This window comes from Chlorocebus sabaeus, chromosome 21 (assembly GCF_047675955.1).
Source record: "Chlorocebus sabaeus isolate Y175 chromosome 21, mChlSab1.0.hap1, whole genome shotgun sequence".
Taxonomy (NCBI): Eukaryota; Metazoa; Chordata; class Mammalia; order Primates; family Cercopithecidae; genus Chlorocebus; species Chlorocebus sabaeus.
The window spans coordinates 31,649,015-31,668,232 of NC_132924.1; the positions used below are offsets into that span (position 1 = coordinate 31,649,015).

The 19,218-nt window shown below is 45.2% G+C and overlaps 1 protein-coding gene across 1 annotated transcript in view; it reads right to left on the bottom strand.

Moving 5' to 3' along the window:
• Positions 1 to 6,871: 6,871 nt before the first annotated feature.
• MTURN (maturin, neural progenitor differentiation regulator homolog) overlaps positions 6,872 to 19,218 on the bottom strand; it is a 29,535-nt gene continuing 17,188 nt past the window's right edge. Inside the window, exon 3 of the mRNA XM_007981734.3 lies at positions 6,872 to 12,243. Coding sequence (XP_007979925.2) covers positions 12,133 to 12,243 — 111 coding nt within the window. The 3' untranslated portion in view covers positions 6,872 to 12,132. The remainder of the gene's footprint in view (positions 12,244 to 19,218) is intronic.

Sequence of the window (19,218 nt, forward strand, 5' to 3'; positions counted from 1 at the left end):
AAACCCATTGACATTATGGGGTTCTGTAGCATCAGAAGAGAGGCTGTGCATTAAAGCCAGGGAGAACACTGGGTGCCATAGAAGATGAACTTGGGAAGCACACGAGTCAGCCCCCGAGGACCACCTCCTGGAATACTAGGGAGAAATGTGAGAAGGGTTGGGAATCCCAACAGTATGTGATAGAGTCACAGAAATGTGAATTTGTGAGTTGATGTGACTATCTTCTTACACCCAGGCTGGTGTGGTTTTGGGAAGATGGATGACATCAGCAAATGTTCTGAGGTTGGGAAACAGGATTAGTCACCCGGCCCAAGAGGATGAATTCCCTAGTTTCTGTCTCCTTGGTGACATCACTGCCTCAAAGCGTAGCATAAGATGGTGCCAGATAAAAAGTTCTATTTCTAGAGGTCTCATAAAAGTGCCATTATTTTGTTGATGGAGTAAGAGGTCAAGGTCACTGTATTTCCCAGTAGCTGCCCTGCTCCACTCCACATATGGAATGCTCTTCCACAGCAGTGGGCAGGCAGGACTGTCCTCCAGGGAGAAGAACTCCTAGCGGCAGGCAGCATACATGGCTTGGTGTTTTACTTTTATCAAAATCCTATCTTTAGTAACCAACACTAGATTTCAGATTGAATTTTTCAAGAGCATGTGGCCAACTGTGTTTGTGTTCTTCCACGGTTTAGGGGTATGGGGTCAGAATAGGGTTTGAAAAGCACCCCAGGGAATATTCTTTTGTGTACTAAGCAAAGGCTTGGCCAGAGTTCTGAAGAGCCGAAACCCTGCGAATGGATTTGATGAGTTCATTAGCATCGAGTGAGATGACAGTTTTGGCTTGCTTCTGAATGACAGGTTTTTTTCAAAAGCTTGCGGGGTGAACATGGAGAAGATGCTTCTCCAGTGCCATGGGGGCACCGGTTTGTGCTTCCAGAATCAAATCACTATCTCACTTAGCCTTGCTTGTAACCAGTTACAGGAGCTATTTGGGAGCTGGCCAGGGTCAGAAACGGAGTCTTTGAAGGAAGGGAAAATCAAGAGAGATCAGGATAACTTTAGCTCTACCATGAAGCATAACCCACTCCTCAGCCAAACCACCAGTTTTAGCCTGGGGATACGAGATAGGCAGGAGGGTGGGAGATGGTGGCAGAAAGCAGATTGGATCACGGCCCTTGTGAGGGTTTTGGTCAACTTTACATATACAGGACCAAAAGTAAGCATGGCAAAGAATGGCTAAGCCCCCTGCCATCCTCCACTGAGAAACCTTGGCCAGGAGAGAAAAGTATGCTTCTACCCAAGTAAACTGGTTGGCCCAAGCCCTCTGGAGTGAAATCTCCACAAAACACCAAAGAAACAATCCATGTGCGCTGAGATGACTTCATTCATCCCTTTCCCTTTTTCAACTCCCTCTTCCTCACTCTCCCCACACATCATCCCAACAGGAGGAAGGAAAAGGACTGCTTAAGTATCCAGGGTTCTCTCCAGTCAGAGCGGCCACGGAAAGCCAGCTGGCAAACAACGTGGGCTAAACAAGAGTCATTTTTTCATACAGGGAGTTTTCTCTGAGTACGGTTTGAAAACTAAGGCCACTTGGAAATATGAAGGGCATGTTTTGTATTTCCCAGAATGTGTGTATGGGGACGGTGTCTCATTCTTCTTCGCTTAGGGTGCTTTCTGCTGCTTCCTCCTACAGGAATGTCCTTCGTGAGTCTTGCTTTTCCTCCCGTGTGCTGGCAGAGAGAGGATGGTGGCGCGGCCAACACACGTTTGTGACTGAAGACCATGGTGATTTTGTAGCATCCTGAGTATTTCACATCCAGGCGGAGGCTCCGCCCTGGGCGCTGCTCCTTGGGTCTCCTTTTCTGGAGAGAGGTGAAGACCTCGGCGAGGGGCATGTTCTTGTGGGGAGGTCATCGCTGCTGGGAAGGAGAGGACATGCTTGTTGTCTAGTAAAGGCCTTGATGACACCCTATATTAAATTCGGGGAATGAACCTCTTTATTACCAAGTGCTCCACGTCAGGCAAGGTGGGAGAGAATTGAGGAAGCGTGGGGTCTAGTGGGACAGACAGACCCGGGCCAGCTCTCCCAGATGCATCTAATGAGGTGAAAGCATCCACCCAGAGTGAGACTTGAGGGGGACTGTACATTTCACATCCTTTCCCGTTATTGGATTTACATTTCTGACCTTAGGGAATACTGAAGTCAGAAATTTTTAAATTCGGACTTTCCAGATCCATTCCCAAGTTGATTCTGCATAACAGTTGGTATTATTTTTTCGCCCCTTGTAGCCCCGGGCTCAAAATGCCCCCTTAACATTCCTAAGTAGAAGAAACTAAACATCTAAATGACCAAAGTCATGCGGGAAGGCACGCATCAGATCCAGAGACCCAACGTGCATTCATCACGACACGGCCTCCTCCTCTTTCCAAACCTGTGCAGCCCTATGCTCCTTATTTTTGTATTCCCAAAGGTTTGTTTTTGACTCACCTTTCCTGCGTTCCTTTCTCTCACCTGTGCATCATTTGGAAAACACAAAAGTGCTGCTCCTGAGGTTTTGCACCCTCTCCCTGTAGCCACTCACCAGCAAGCCCACGCTGCCACGGCAGGGCCTGAAGCCTGTCATTCGGGAACTATGTGATGGCACTCAGAATCTTAGAAGCAAGAACAGCAGATTTGGGGTGCCTGCATTTTTTATGGGATACTGATCTGGCCAGCCTTTCTTTCCCATAGGAATGGAGAAAATGGTGGCAGAGATAGTCCAAACGAGCCGACGAGCTCAAAAGTGAATTGTGTTTGCCTTTGAAACAGGGTCTCAGATTTGCACTCATTCCTTCTGCACAGTAGCACGACAGTCATCCAGCAGTGGCAGTGGTATCAAGGGTGTGTGTGTGCGCTGCCTCTGCGTGGAGGAGGAAGGCAGGCTAGAAATGTATCTGGATGGCTGAGGGGTATGGCCACAGACAGACTGGAATCCTTGGTGTGGGACGGTGACTCAATGGCATGTTATCACATATCAGCAGATGAAGAGAGCTTTCTTCTTGCTCCCAGGCCTCCTCTTGACTAAGAATGCATTTCCGCTGCTGGTTGCTTCAAGGTAAGTCTGAGCAAAAGCCCCTTCGCTATGAGGAGGGAGACACAGGAGTCTGTAACACCCTTGTAAAGGGCTCCTCAGGGACCAAGATCTAGAAAGAAGCGTACAGAAAGGAAAGCCAATGGTTGTTTCCCCAGTTCTGCCCCCATCTGAGGATCCTCTTATTTTATAAACTGTTGCCCCAGTTCTTCCAGTCACTTTCATAAATCTTTGCAAGTACATGGATACCAGAAAAAAATGTGTCTGCTGCTATTATCCTAAACCACCCTGCACGGCCAACCTGACCACAGGCAAGGCAAACAGCTAGGGAAATGCTCTCTTCACTCCATCTGTTCTCAGGCAACCACGGATATTAGCAGCATGCACTGCATGAAGTGTACGGGCAGGCAGGGCCTCTGTGCTGCGGTGTGAAAAAAATCAGAGATTTCAGTAAACATAAGACCAACACCCATGACATTTGTTATTCAGCAGAGTAGTTAAGAGTTCTGAAACCAAACTGCCTGGGTCCAAATCCTAGCTCTGGCACTTATTAGCTGTGTGGTCTTGCGAGAGTTACTTAGATTCTCTGTGCCTCAGTTTCCTCATCTGTAAAAAGAGAATATCAACCATAATATCTACCTTGTAGGACTGTTGGAAGGATTAAATGAGTTAAAAGAAACTTAGTACAGTGTGTGGTACTTAGCAAGGACTACATAAAAGTTTGTTACAAAAAAAAATTGTGTATGTAATAGCACACACAGGTGGGGCACATCTGCTCAGCACTGTTGGCTTCATGACAAAACAATTGAAAAGTCATCAGACTGTTCCATACTTGCAAGGAATATAGTCCACACTCACGAGGATCCAAACCCAGCATTTTGAAATCTAATGGTACTAGTGAAACTGCTGTTAGGCCACTAAGTGCTAAGATGTTAAGACTGGGCTTCCATCGTGCCTGTGACATATTTGTCATCTTTTCCACCAATATGCTCAGTGAGTGAAAGAACCTCAGGGTCCAAGGCTCATCTAATCACACAGCAAAGAATAATTGTCAATATTATTTGTGTTGTGAGTCAAGCCCTCCTTGGTAGACAGGAGCAGTAAACCCTGAACAGAAGGGGCAAGCGAAAGAGAAGGGAGGAAAGTCTTTGTATTGTTTTCCCTTCCTGTTCCTTGCTGGGCCAAAATGAAACCCTGGGGCAACGCTGGGAGCCTCTGTGGCCTCCCAAGGCTGCCTCTGGTTTTGGACTTGAACTCAAGTGGTCTGTGAGGCCTGCGGCCATCGCTGCACAGAGCTTGTGGGTCTTGTACTTTGGGGATCCACAGGCATGTCTACAAGTTTTTAGGGGATCCCAACTATCTCAGTTCTGGCCAGACCTCCTGAAGATGGTCAAATCCTCCCCCAGCCCACCCCTGATCTGTGCAGGCTTCAGGGAGCCAGATATGGATTCTAGGGAGAAACCTGTTTCCTGACGTTCCACTGGAATTTGCAGAGTTTAACAGGCTATGGGCTAACAAATATTTTGAAAGGCCTTGGAACACCCAGCATCCTCCCACCTTGCTCCAAGCAAAATGCAATGCGCCTTCCATCTCATCTTCGGCATTTCCCCAGCCCTTCTCAGCATGAGCTGAAAAGAACACTTCATCGACCGGTCAATCAGTCATGTTTATCGAACTGACAGTGTGTGACGCAGGGGTGTGGGAGCTGCAGAAAAAGACAGGTGAGCAGGGAAAAACCAACCCAGTCAAATGTTAGGATTTATGTAGAAAGAAAAAGGCTCTCCACTTCTCCTTCCCCAGCCTGGACGTTCGCCAACCCTCCTTTCCCAAAAGCTCCACAAGGAAATGGGCATCACACCCTGAACTCAGAAGCCCTTTCTTTATGTGGTGCTGACCTCTAGAGGCTTCTAATTAAAAAGCATCCCAAAGGGCCAACTTAATTTTACTGCTGGTTTTTACATTGTACATTATTGCCGTATTTCCCTACAAAATAAGGATAAAATATTTGTTACTTTAAATGATCCCTTAAAAAATTCCTACCTTGTTCCTTGACTGCCTAATTAAAACTTGCCCAGATCATTACAAGTGTCATTGTTTACTCCAGAAAGGAAAAAAGGAGGGTCAGAGATAGGGAAAGTACTTCGAAGTTTTTTGCCTACGGTGGCCCTAAGAGGGAAGTACAGTGCCAGCTTTTTCAGGATGCATTTCTTGCGTTTCCAAAGGGCCAAGTCTGCTAAATAGAGACAGGAATGTTCATTCACTCCGATTTGGCAGGGCACCAGGCAACGCCACCCAGACACACACTTGGGTACATGGACACCAAGTCCTCTTTGTCCAGCCCCGGTGTGGGGTCTAAATGCTGGGTGGTTTGGGTCTCGTTTTATTTTGTTGTCCTTCAACCCACACCTGTACACAATGAACTCTAGGACAATGGAGGATCCCCCTCGGCCCAACTTCACTATGGAAACCAGGCTAATTTCTAAAGGGAGTGAGACTGTTGATTACATCCCTAAGCTAAACACCCCGATTTCATTTTGTTGTAGTTCTGACTCCTTATTACTTTCACGAAGAGAAGGAAGGTGTGGGAAGGCAGGAGAAAACATGCAGGGACATAAGCATTTGGGCTAACACACAGCCACAGTATCAGCTGGCGTCTTCAATTCCAAAAGGGATCCTAGGAAAGGGCTTCAGAATCCCAGGACGGTTTTGCCAATCCTGGTCGCCCCACCCTGGTTTTGTGAGTGTTTCCATAACTGTGTTTCTTGTCCTCCCTACCAACTCCTGACTCCCCTAGACAAGTCAGGGCTAGTGCCCAAAGGGAACTCAGGGACAAGTCCCCCACTCTCTATTTTTACGGATGAGGAAACAAAGCCAGAAATGGGGTGGGGGCGGGGGAAGGGACATGCCTAGGGCCACAGTCAGCCCAGGAGGAGTCTGGGCTAGAACATCTTGCCCTCAGCCACTGATTTCAGAATGATTACGAGGGGAAACATGGGTATTTTTAACACCAGTCCCTGCACTTAAAGGGGCCAACCTGCATTTTATGAACTCTATCTGTGAGACAGATAGAATAACTGTAACAAAGGCAGTCCATCAGTAAGGCTTCGCCTGCCCCGCTGCTGCACCACTACCTCAGCCGAGCGGGGTTGGAAATGCTGACACACAGCTCACCACTTGAGTACAATCTCTAACAGTGGCATCGAAAACAAAGGACCACACACTATCTAACATACACACAAGCCTTTATGCTGTGCCTGTGAAGCCAATCTCAAATCTAATCGAATCTAATGGATCTCTCTATGGAGACCCATTCATTTGGAGAAAGAAACTTGCTCTTAATCAAATAACAGAACTTACCATCAACTTCCAGATAAGTTATTTAAATGCCATGTTTAGTGAATAAATAACCAGGAGGAAGGTGGTGGAGACATGGTGTCATGTCATAGAATGACCACAGAATACAGATTTCTAATTGATGCCACAAAGAATTCCTAAGTAGGCTAGAAAAAAATAGGATTCTCAAACACAAAACTAAAGTATTGGTTCAAAGAAGAAAATTACTAACTACCAGTTATAGCATCAGAATAGACATATGAATGCATCACACAGAAATGATTAATCTTTGAACAATGGCAGTGTTTCATGTCACCAGCTCCTCCCTCTCTTCCCCCAGCCTCCTTACACACAGCAACCACACAGCGAGCTGCTGGTCCTTTACTCCTTGCTCTTCACTTATAAGCCACATTAGGTGTCCTTTAGGACCAAACATTGTGGAGGCAGAAAAAAAGAGGCAAACACCACCAGAGTTTGAAAGGCTCTTTAATAGCAAGCGAATGGTAATTACATGGTCGGATGAGGTCCTCAATCTCAGGGGAGGGAGGAGGGAGCAGAGGTGGACAGGGTGCAGTACAGGATTTACACTGTTTGAAGCATCTAACGAAGGGCAACAGTTTTTGGCAACCCATTTCACAGTTTTGTAATTTACAAGAGATTTCTTTGAAAGGAAATAGGAAGGCAAAGAAAGCACACATACCCTACCGGCAACACTTCTTGCCTTAAAAAAAAAAAAAAAGAAAGAAAGAAAGAAACCACCAAAAAACAAAAACTCAACTATTCCTTGCTTTTGCTTCTTGTGTAGATGACTAAATTTTGCTCTCATGCTCAAATTAAGACTGGACCATGGATAGTGAAGATCTGCCCTAGCATTGAAGATTGACTTCCTCCTCTTCAGAGCTGACATTTGTACCGAGCACTGCTCTTATCTTTATCTGCCTAGGTATCAGAAGGGGCTTAGTAAAAAATGAAACTCGAGAAACAAAACAAAACAGAAAAACAGGAAAAGGCAGTTTACAAAGAACAGACTGTCAGCTTTCTCTCTGGTGCCGAACAACTTGAATACAGCTCTAAGCAAATTAAAACATTTCTTTTTATGTGGCCTGGCATATACTTTTAATCGCTTGTGCCTATTCAGCCTTACAGTGCTTTAAATGGGGTTTCTAACATGAAATGCTCATGGGTACTATATTTTTGTAATCCAGATTTAAATAAAAATATAAAAGGCAACATATTATTTAACAATTTGCCCGGTGAGCAGGAGCTATAGATATTTTACCATGGACACCCATCGCCATGGACACCACAGGCTACCAGCATTCTGGCAGGTTTCAGAACTACTCTCCATAAAATCTAAAAGACTTCAGCTTCTTGTGTCATACCTGCTATCACTAAACTGGGAGAAGTGACTGGGTCTTTATGAAAGAGGATCAGTTTTTAATTCAAAGAAATTTTAGGCTTCTCCGAAGACTGGGTGATCAGCAATGGCATCTCTTTGGAGCTAACACCCACTGCAGGGGAGAGGGGTCTGTGATCGCTTGAGCATTAATTGTGCTCTTTGTACAACCCTGAAGCACGGTGAGGAGGTGGGCCCTGTCCTCTGGCCTGAGGGGGCACTCCTGCTTCCTCCCTGCTGCCAAGGAGACCCAAGTTTGCTTTGTGATTTACCCGCCAGATGCCTGGAGCCCCTCTCAGATCTGCCTGCGCTTGGGAAAGACAGGTTTCTCAGGCTGGCAGCTGGTTTTACTGAAGGAAAGATACCCACCAGATGAGCAGGGTCCCTGTTGGTCTCCTTGGCTGGGGGGCACCTTTACAGTGGCAAAGCCATGCCAACACAAGGCATTGCTTCTCAACATATAGTCAGTTCCTTTGAGGAAAGCAGGCCCCCAGTGAGACAGCCGTGAAAATGAAAACAGTTTTCCTGGGGCTCAGGTGGTAACTGTCAGACCCCAACTCTCCCATTTTCCCTCATTCATCTCCTCCCACCCCAAGTTAAGTCTCGCCTATTCCTTCATGCCTCTCTGTGGGAAATCATATCTGTTCATACCAGTTTCCCAACTTGTGAATTTTAACATGCAAAGCCTATTCCAGTGACACTTAAATATAATATAAATTCCAGTGACACTTGGGACCACAGCTCCCCTAGGTCCATATACATTGTGCTCTCAAGAAACAGAAACAATATCCAAAAATATATTGTGCTAGAGACGGTTTCTGTTTATACATGAAAAATGACAGCAACTATAAAGGAGAGAAGTTTTCGTTGAAGTACACTGGAAACCTAATTCTGGCACCAGGACACAAGGAGGATCCCTACATAAGAGAATTTTCACACTCTGCTTGTTGGAAAACAAATTGCATCATGTGCTGCTTTGGGCTTGGGAGACAGGAATGGACACCTGAGTGCAGGTGAATCCACAGTGGTGACAGGCACTGCACGGGGCCTCACCTCCCTCCCTGGCTCCGTACTTCACTCTGATTCCTTGACGTCTGCTCGACATAGTGATCAGGCTGAGGAAACCAGGCAGCCATAACAACATTGTCTCTAGGATTCACTCAAACCCAGGATCACTGTTCTGTAATGTTACCAAGGCTTGATTTCGGATTTCAGAGCTGGCCCAGTGATCAGCAAGCAATCAAGCATTCCTCATTCTCTCTCTTTCTCTCTCTCACATACACACACACACACACACACACACTTTCTCTCTCTCTTTACTTTCACTGTCACTTTCTCTCTACTGGATAATATGGCAAAAAGTACTGGTACTCATCTTTCCCTTTCTTCCAGCTGTTCTTCCTACACGTCTTCCGCTCTCGGGTAAGATAAACACACACCACTTCCAAAGCCCCAGTCTGCCATGACACAAAGAAAAGCCATATCTCCACAGGCAGAGCACGTACAGCTGAGATAAGTCCTCTGGGGCCTCACCTTTCCCTTTCCTTTAAGGAAGAGAATTTCATCAGCCCCATGAGATCGAGCCCTCAGGGGTTTGGGCACTCACAGACCAACATGTTCTAAGGTAGTGCAGGGGTCAGCATCCTAAAGGCAGCACCTGGGCAAGATCCCGCATGTATTTTCTTCTCGAATCCCTAAAAGTTTCCTTGACTGTTGCTCCTTACTCACACACACACATAAGGCAGGCACAGAAGGGCAGTGTTTACACCTGGAAGGGCGAACGCCCCTTGTTCACGATCAGTTAACTGACTTGTCAAGGTCACACAATCCTTTGCCGACTTGGAACTAGAACCCAGGTGTCTCTCCTGCGTCCAAGGTCAACACTCCTCCCACACCGCTGCCACCTCCTGGTGAGTATACGTGTTTAAGTCTGTGAAGGGTCAGGGACATGTTTCACCACGGAACCATTTCCATAACAGAAACCACAGGCTGCCAGGCTCACTGACTGCAGCTTTGCACCATGCACAGCCCTGCTTAGAGCAGCCACAGCGCAGGAAGAAGTGAGTGTGTGGGCAAGTGTGTGAGCGCAAGAAGGGATGTGTACACATTCAGAAAAAGGAAGTTTTAGGGGAAACAATTCGATCTGCTAATGCTGTTTGGGATTTTGCAATGGAAATTAAGTAACATACGGACATGTTCTCTGTCTCCTACCCCTGGTGCAAAACAAAGCCCAGAATTCTCATCAGCCCACAGAATGGCTGAGTCTATCTCCACTCAATTTTTATAAACAGAGAACATTAACATGATAATACCAACATGTATTTGGTCAAAGTCTAAACACTTTTTTGATAAAATACATTTTATGTTAATGTCCATTCCATTTCCAAACATATGTAAATTTAGATTTTAAGCTTCAATGTATAAAATTTCAGTTTACCTTCCAATGGAGCAAGCTAGTGAAGCTTCCTCATTTCACTTGCAGAAGTCATTCTTGTGGGCTTACTGCATTAAAATGGAGGTTACAAAACGTGGGCGACATCTATGTAATATACAGCTCACAATCACCTTTGCTCATGAATGGAGCCAATCAGAACACAGGCAGGGCTGCAAAGGGCAGAATATGCTCACCCCAATGGAAGAAACACTAAGTTGTGTTTTACTAATAGGCTACTCAGAAGGAAATTCATTTTACTTGAAATTAACCTTTAGTATGACTTTTCAAGGAAAGAACAGAAAGTGGGTACTGAAGCACAGATGGAAACCACTGTACTATATTATTTTACCCGATGACTTAAAACTGGAGTACGCTGTTTTACCACGAGCAGCCGAACTCCTCACAGCACCAATCAATTAAACAGAAAATGTCGAGACAATCAGGTTTACACCGACATGCCTGGAAGATATACAAGACTCCCATAAGTTCTGTGGCCTCTGCTGCTACTGCTTGTTTTTAATTCAAAACTTTGACAACCTAACAGGCACATGTGTGACTGTTTAAATGTACCCACCCCAGATGTTAGGTTTAATCTAGTGTTGTAGAGGAGGCATTCCACATCCTAAGTTACTAGAACCAGGGATGCAGAAGGGTCCAAGAATAATTCCATGTTAGCATTACAAAGGATTTCCCCAGTAAGTAATTGTTGGCTAAATGATAACAGCAGTATTTCCAGTTATTACAGAAGTTGTTTCTGTGAGTTGTCTGAGTATCTTGATTATTAAAACGTCCCCTTTTAACCAAGTTAACCCACGATTAAAAGATTCCTACCTTCATGTCCCTTTACAAATACACCACAATTAAGTCCCTCGAGATATGTGATTAAATTTTTAAATAAATTACACAATGGAATCCTTTTCTTGGCTTTTTTTTTTTTTTTTTAAATAAAAGACTTAAAAAGTAAAGAAGGATTCTATTATATTTGTAAAAACTTTTAATCCTGGTTTACTTTTCTATCAAATTTAACTATGGCTTCAAAGTTTAAGTGGCACTTGGATTCTGGATGTTTTCATGATTTAACAAGTGGCCATCTCATTAGAAAGAGAGAAGGTAAAATGTTTCATTTTATACGTGGGACGGCTTATAAACAGCTTTAAAAATCAATAAATTATATCTTTCACCCTATCTATATTTTCCACTATAGACTTTTAAAGTGGCTTTGGAATTAGCATGTTTTGAAGCAATCGAACAAGCAAGTAACATTTACACCTAACCACGAACCAGTCGCTACATACCCAGGTAACTTAGTAATGGCAAAACACTTAAAGGCTTCTGGGCCTCTCTTACCCTCTTACTCCAAAGCTAAGTGATTATCCTTTCCTGCCCTTGTATTTGCACTTGTGCAGTTTAATGACTAGATATTAAAATTCATGCTTTATAAGCAAAACCTTTCACTTACGGACACTTAAAAAGTACATAAAAAGTGCAGACTGCATTTCTTCTCTGCCATGCTTTCCCTCAGTAAGGTCACCTGTGAGGACTCAAAACATATCCTTAATACATTCAGAGTTCTCTACATTCGAGTCAGCGAATGTTAATTCTCCAACATAAACTCAAGAGAATAGTCAGCCACAAAATGGACTCTAAATTCAAAATGGCAAAGGCTACCAAGACAACTCCATAGAAACCCCACTGAAGCGGGAGTGAAATTCAGGTCACTTCTGAGCAAAGCTCATCACAGATATTTTGTGGTCGTTAAAAAGGTATTTCATTTTAATTTGGATGCTGGGAGCCAGACGTCCTATTTCGAAGTGCTAATGCAAAATGCTAACCCAGGAGGGACAGTGACCCCGCCTAGGTTACCGTGGGGCTCACTCTCCTTCTCACGGGAGCCCCCAGATTTACTGCTGGCTGACCCCCATCTGGGGGTGGTCTGCCTCTGGCTCCTCTTCTTCCACGTCAGCACTGTACTCTTCAAACGCATCGTCATCTGCATCCGGAAGCCCCAGTAACTACAGGGAGAGAACAAGAGAGAAGCAGCTGTGAGCACCAAATGGACCACAGGCAGGAAGACAACCAAAGGCATCAGATCCACAGTAAACAGCACTTAACTTAGCAGCTGCAGACTTCCCCGTCAACCACCCCTACAATGATTTTCATAAACTTGTTAGACGGAAATGTCAATCTTTCAATGGATGAGTGCCCAAAGGGCTAGGTTTTACTGGGGAGCCTGGACAGTCTCTATTTTTAAGTATCAAAATGTGGCACCACATATGCACAGAGAGCTAGCTATGTGCCCGCACACACATCTGGGATGTTAGCAGTAGTATGAAATGAACTGTGCTGACTGTCCCACCAAGATGTCAAAAACTGATTCTGTATTTTCTGTCCTAAAACCACATGGTGCTATTATTCATTGGTGCTATTATTTGTAACACATTTCTAAAAATGTAGAGACAACTAAAATGTTCAACAGCAAAATGCTTATGGTGTTACTGAAATGGAATCTTACATATCCACTCAAAATGGCATTTTTGAATGACGTGACATAAAAAAGATGCACATAAGTGTAAAAAGAGCATGACAAAACAGCACTTTTATTATGATACAGACTTTTTCTTGTTTGTTTGTTTTGAGACGGAGTCTCGCTCTGTTGCCAGGTTGGAGTGCAGGGGCGCAATCTCAGCTCACCACAATCTCTAATTCCCGGGTTTAAGCAATTCTCCTGCCTCAGCCTCTTGAGTAGCTGGGACTACACGCGCATACCACCACGCCCAGCTAATTTTTGTATTTTTAGTAGAGATAGGGTTTCACCATGTTGGCCAGGGTGGTCTCGATCTCCTGACCTCATGATCTGCCTGCCTCAGCCTCCCAAAATGTTGGGATTACAGGCATGAGCCACAACACCCGGCCCAGAGTTTCTTTATATATGTGTGTGTGTATATATATTTACATATTTTTAATAGAGACAGGGTCTCACTATGTTGCCCAAGCTGGTCTCCAACACCTGGACTCAAGCAATCCTCCTGCCTTGGCCTCCCAAAGTGCTGGGATTATAAGCATGAGCCACCACACCTGATCCAGAGTTCTTAAAATTTATACACATAAGCATAGAAAAAAGACTTCAGTAAAATACACTCAAATTTTAAGCCTTTTTTTTTAAAGATTGTGAGATTATGGGTAATTTTTTCCTTTTTATCTTTTTGCATTTTCCAATTGCTGTATAATTATGTGGGAAGTTCAAAATAAACATTTTTTTTTTTTAAAGCACTGGCTGGTCTTTGGTTAGAAACCAAGTGCCATTTGCTAGGCCTCATCAATAAGAACACCACCTCCTGGTGCAGGCAGGAAGCCACAGCCCTGGCTGTCAGGCCTGCCTGTGATAACCAGGCTTCTGTCTCCTGGTGCCTTCATTAGATCTACAGTCTGCTTGTGGCCCAAGAACTTCTTACACAGGGGTGTCCAGGGCCATCACTTTCAAGCACCTTCACTGAGTGGCCCCAGTGATCTAAACACTAACTGCATCAAGACAGTAGAAAGAAGACTGACCATTCTGTTCAATTGCATTGCCTCCCTAGTGTCCTGTCACCCCCTTCCTCTCACTCCCTCCCACTGCTGAAATGGGGAAAGGGAAAGGGAGTCCTGACGAAAATAATGCCTTCACTCTGAAGTTCTCCAGCTGCAGCTCTCCCAGGTCTCCCAGCGCCCTATGAACACATTCAGGACAAAATCATCTGCTAGGCATTGTTGGTCACACTGCACGTGGCCTGCCAAGGCGTACACAGCCAACTGCAGACACATGCTCGCCCCTTAGAGCTGGGCATGCTGCAGCTGCCTCAGAGACTCTGTGGACGTAGAGGGGAAGGGCGGGAAGAGCGCTCTCAGCTCCCCGGAGTGGGTGCTCCGATCTTGAGTGTGCTTGGGAGAAGCAAGTCTCTTTTTCCGGCTCCTGCCTCCCTTCCAGATTTTCATAAATGGAATAAAAAACAAAGTTTGCCTCTAAAGACAGAAAAGATGGCTAGTCATAAGGCACGTTGATGGTCAATACACTTGGTGGTCAATTTTTTATTTGGAGAGCTGCTCAATGACACAGCAAGGTGAAAGCGTCGAGTAAGTGGTAACATTTAAATAGCTGGTAAAATAGAAATACTATTGCCACCACCGGGAGCTGCAAAATTACCTAAACACCTGAACAATATATATATAACTGTTCATTGTACTGAAGGGATGTCACTAAAACAGAAATGACCAGTTGGTTTCCTCTCACTTAACAGACCTGACAGGGAGAGGCTGCCTGGAGTTTCAGGAGGATTCTAAGGCCCCGTGGAAAACATTGTGGTCAACTAGCAATAGCTGTCCTGGATGAAAAGGGTGCAGCTGAGGTGTGCATCTGCATCTTTGCCATCTTTATCCGAAAGAGACGTACCATGGGTGATTCTGTTCCATAACACCCCTAGGTGATTCACATTGACCCAAACCATAGGTAGCACTAAATACCCTCCCTCTCTTCAGCTTAGGGTGCCTTATTGAAAAAGACCCAGGAAACCAAGCATGTAGCCATGACCACCTCTCTTCTGCAGTTCCTTTTTCCAGATCCCTACCTTACCTCAGATGAAACCAACGCACTTACTGACAGGTCCCTGGGCTGGAAGTTTTCTGACTGCTCTTTCAAGAGCTGCTCACTCACTGCCCTTCTGGAAAGAGGAAAGAGGAGAGACAGTTCTCTGTGGCCTTCTGGACTTTTGAGGCATCTTAGTGTAGGGTCTACAGATTTATTGAGAGGGTGTGTGGAAAAAGACACTGACACTAGAGTCCAGAGGCCAGATCTCTAGTTAGCTGGGGACCTCTGCCAAGTCACCACCTTGCTGAGCCTCAGTGTCCTCTGTAAAGCGGGAACCACGATACCTGCTCTATCTCACAGAGTAACTGTAGAGTTGACATGAGAGATTGAAGGCAGCCATGATCTGCAAACTATGGAGCCCTACATAACTATATGTGATGGAATGTGATGGAATGGAATGGAATGGAATGGGATGGGATGGCATGGCATGGCATGGCATGGAATCTAGTCATATTATCTCTAAGGAGCTAGGGAATCCAGGAGTGGCAAAGAGAGTAGAAACACGTGAGCCTATGGCCTATCCCAGGGAACATGGGTCATTATAGACGATTAAAATTGGCCCTGTGTTCTGGGTTAAATGAATGTTGCCAGGTGGAGGTCATTAGCGGGAGGATGTTGAGTGAAAATCCTATATACACTGCACACTGATTGCAGGAAGTTGCAGTTTTCCTGCCCAGCCCACCACCATGGGACCACATGGTTCTTCGGTCCAGCCTGCCGCCACTGGACTGCATGTAAGGCAATTCTCCTGCCCGGCCCCTGCCGCTGGACTCTCTCCCCTGTATGTCAGTACAGTAAAAGCCCATGTCTCATTTGCTGGCTCTGGGTCTCTTCTTTGGCCTCTTGAACCTGGTGCCTTCCCTACTGAGGTTAAGGCCAGGCACAGTGGCTCACATCTGTAATCCCAGCACTTTGGGAGGCCGAGGCAGGCAGATCACTTGAGGACAGGAGTTCGAGACCAGCCTGGCCAACATGGTGAAACCCCATCTCTACTAAATATATGAAAATTAGCTGGGCGTGGTGGCGTGTGCCTGTAGTCCCAGCTCCTCGGGAGGCAGAGATGAGAGAATCGCTTGAACCAGGAAGATAGAGGTTGCAGTGAGCCAAGATCGTGCCATTGCACTCCAGCCTGGGTGACAGAGCAAGACTCCGTCTAAAAAATAAAATAAAATAAAATGAAATAAAATAAAATAAAATAAAATAAAATAGATTAGAATAAAATAAAATAAAAAGGGGGTTTGGCACAGCAAACGCACTGTCGTAAGCAGAATTACACACATTAATTCCTTTGCTCCTCATAATAACCTTATGTTGGACACTTTTATTGTCCCCCTTTTACAGATAAGACCTGGACAGGTTGAGTAACTTGCCCAGAGTCACCCAATAAGTGGCAGAGCCAGGATTCAATTCAAACCTGGGTGATCTGATAGCAGACTTCACACCCCTACCCACCAGGCCACCCAGGAGACTCCCATTCAGCTGTTAATGCTATTCCTATTAGCTGGAGGTTTCAATGTTTTCCACTGGGGAATAAATCTTTTTTATAAAGCAATATGAAATACTAATGTCCACATTTATGAGGAGGGACAATTTGGAAGTATGGATAGGAAGCACCAGAAATAGACTGCCTGGAATTCTAAGGGACATATCATACAGATATGTAGTAATCTAGCATCCTCACCTCTACGCTCAATCCTACCTATGGTTGGCAAGTCTAAATTTAACTTCTGGATCCCAATTTTCAACAGTCAAGAAGAAGAGACAGGCATACACACAGACTGGGAAGAATTCTGGAGCCCTGGCTTTTACTGCAACCACACATTCTCATACCGAAAAGGTGGGCCAAAAAATGAAAGTGACTGGTATATTTAAATTATTCCTGACAGTTATAATCATTTATTCCTATTTCAGTGAATTTTTTTTCAGTTGACTGGGAAAAGGAGTTTATGCTCACTCTGGACAAGAGAGTTGGCATTTCCAGGGTCTTGCCGTCCACAAAGATTCCTTTGAGCTATCGGTGATCACATAAGCACTGCTGGGGCCCATGCATCCAAAGAGGTTGCACCCGAAAGGCAGAGCTGCCAACTCTGGAGACTTCAGCTCCTCAGACCCAAGAAAGTATATGTTATCTGTAGGGTCAACTCCAGGTCTTTTGGATAATAGTGTAAACTACGCGAGGTCATATTGAGCTGGCATTTAGCAGCTGCTGTCTCTGGAGGAGGCACTCAGCACAGTGGGCTAAAGGGTCTTCATAAAAGAAGGGGAGGTGGTGTCTATGCCCTGGAGAGCACAGCCAATCAACCGTGGCTTTGGTGCATCGAGCACGTGCCCTGTGGCTTCAAAGATCCTTGTATGCACCTTTCAGGGACTCCCCTTAAGCAGTCTCTCTTCTTAACTATGTGTAGGTGTGGATAATGTGCTCAGCAATCTACCTCAAATGCAGATGCTGATTCAACAGGTCTCAAGTTGGACCCGATTCTGCATCCCTAACAGACTCCCAGGTGATGGAGATACTGTTAGTCCAAGAGCCAAGGGTGGTAGAACTCTAAAGTATTTGGGAAATGTGGCACCATTTATCTTCATGATCATGATGCTGGCGGGATGCAGAAACCCCTGGTGGGGTCCTGCTCAGTCAGTCAGTCGTCCTGACCCTAAGGAAAAAAGGGTGGCAAGATGGACGTAGCACAATGGGCAGGAGGAGGCACTCTCTTACCTTTTGAGGCCATCATACTTTCTCAAAAAGAGAATGGTTTGAATGTTCATAACGTGAGTGATTTAAAAAAAAAAAAAAAGGAAAAAAGAAAAAAAAAAGGGAAACTGTCAACATTCAACGTTTATTATGAAACCCACATGTGTGCATAATCTTTTCGCATCAGACTTTCCCTGACCCACCCAGGCAGCTTCTCACAGGTGGATTCTTTCTCTTTTCCAGGCTCTTGACCAAGACTCCATGAGTAGAGGCAAGAATCAGACTTTTTCTGGAACACAGGATTTTCCTGTGGGATCTAACCCGCAGCTCTCCAGCCACTCGTGGCAAACTGAAAATATCAATCTTGCTCATGCCAGTGAACTAGAATTAGGGGGATTTTTCTGGCAGAAATGTCTCTCCTTCTTGAGAGAAGAAACACAGAGTCACACAGTAACCCCAGGGAGAGGACTTGGGCCAACTGAGTAAGAATCTACAAGGACCACAGGATCCAACTCCAGGGTGGGCCATGGAAGCAGCAACGACCAAACAGCACACAAAACTGCAAGGGCAACAGGGGACTCAGGACCCTAACGTCCGCAGTGTTGGTAAGGAGAAGAATACACTCGAGGAAGCAATCGTTCCTTGTTAAGCCCATAACCCTTTGAGAGAATTCGAAAGGGCAAAGATAAAATCTAGTTTTGCTGCTAAATTGGAAATAGTAGGCTATTTCTTCCCTTGTAAACTGTTTTCTACCCAGCAGTAAGTCTGTCAGTTGACACTAAATATAAAACATGAAAAGATGGTGGGGAAAACTGAACGGCATGATCACCATTATTTAGGTCCATAACCATTGTTTCATTCTCTAGCTCAATCATGTATGACCAGCAACTGTCAACGGAGGGTCACTTAAGAAAAACGCAAGGCTCTGATGATTATCCAACTCACACTTACCAACGTGATAGATGGGGGTTTCTGAAACCACTACAAGTAGCAGTACCTGCTCGCGGGTGCCAACAACAGCCTGCCTGGCATTGTCATTTGCATACATGTGCCATTTGGATATGACATGCCAGTAGCAAGAAAAATAGGTAAAAATCATCTCTCTCTGAGTAATCAACATTAGCAAGTCACTGGAGTGGAGCAGAGTATGGGTCACTCAAGGGAAGATGGCCAGCAGAATCCACACTCAATTACCCATCCAATAAACATTTCCTAATACCTGTTAGAAGCCAGAAACTGAGACTAAATTTAGCAGAGTGTCTGGGTTTTGACAATCCTTTGGGTTCTCAGTCTGATTTCAAAGTTCCCCATGAATCCACAAGACAGCTAAATCAGTAGTGCCCCCATTTTAAAGCTGGGGGCACTGAGGCCAAGTGTACCTGTCAGAGGCCAAACGGCATGGGAGCAAGACAGGGCAGAGCAGGTCTACCTTCCAACACATGGAGCCATTTCTAAGGAAATGGAGCTGAGGCAGCCAAGATGGACCCTTCCCGGACTTCCTCCTGGGCCAGCCCTGCCCCTGCTCTGAGCACATCTAGGTCCTGCTATTCTTCAGTCCCACCTCCTCATGAAGCCACTGCCTGGCTTTGTGCCTCAATGAGCCTGCTCACGCTGATACTCCTAGTACTTCGAATACACTGGAAGCCATAGAGTTTCATTAAAAAATATATTTTCTGA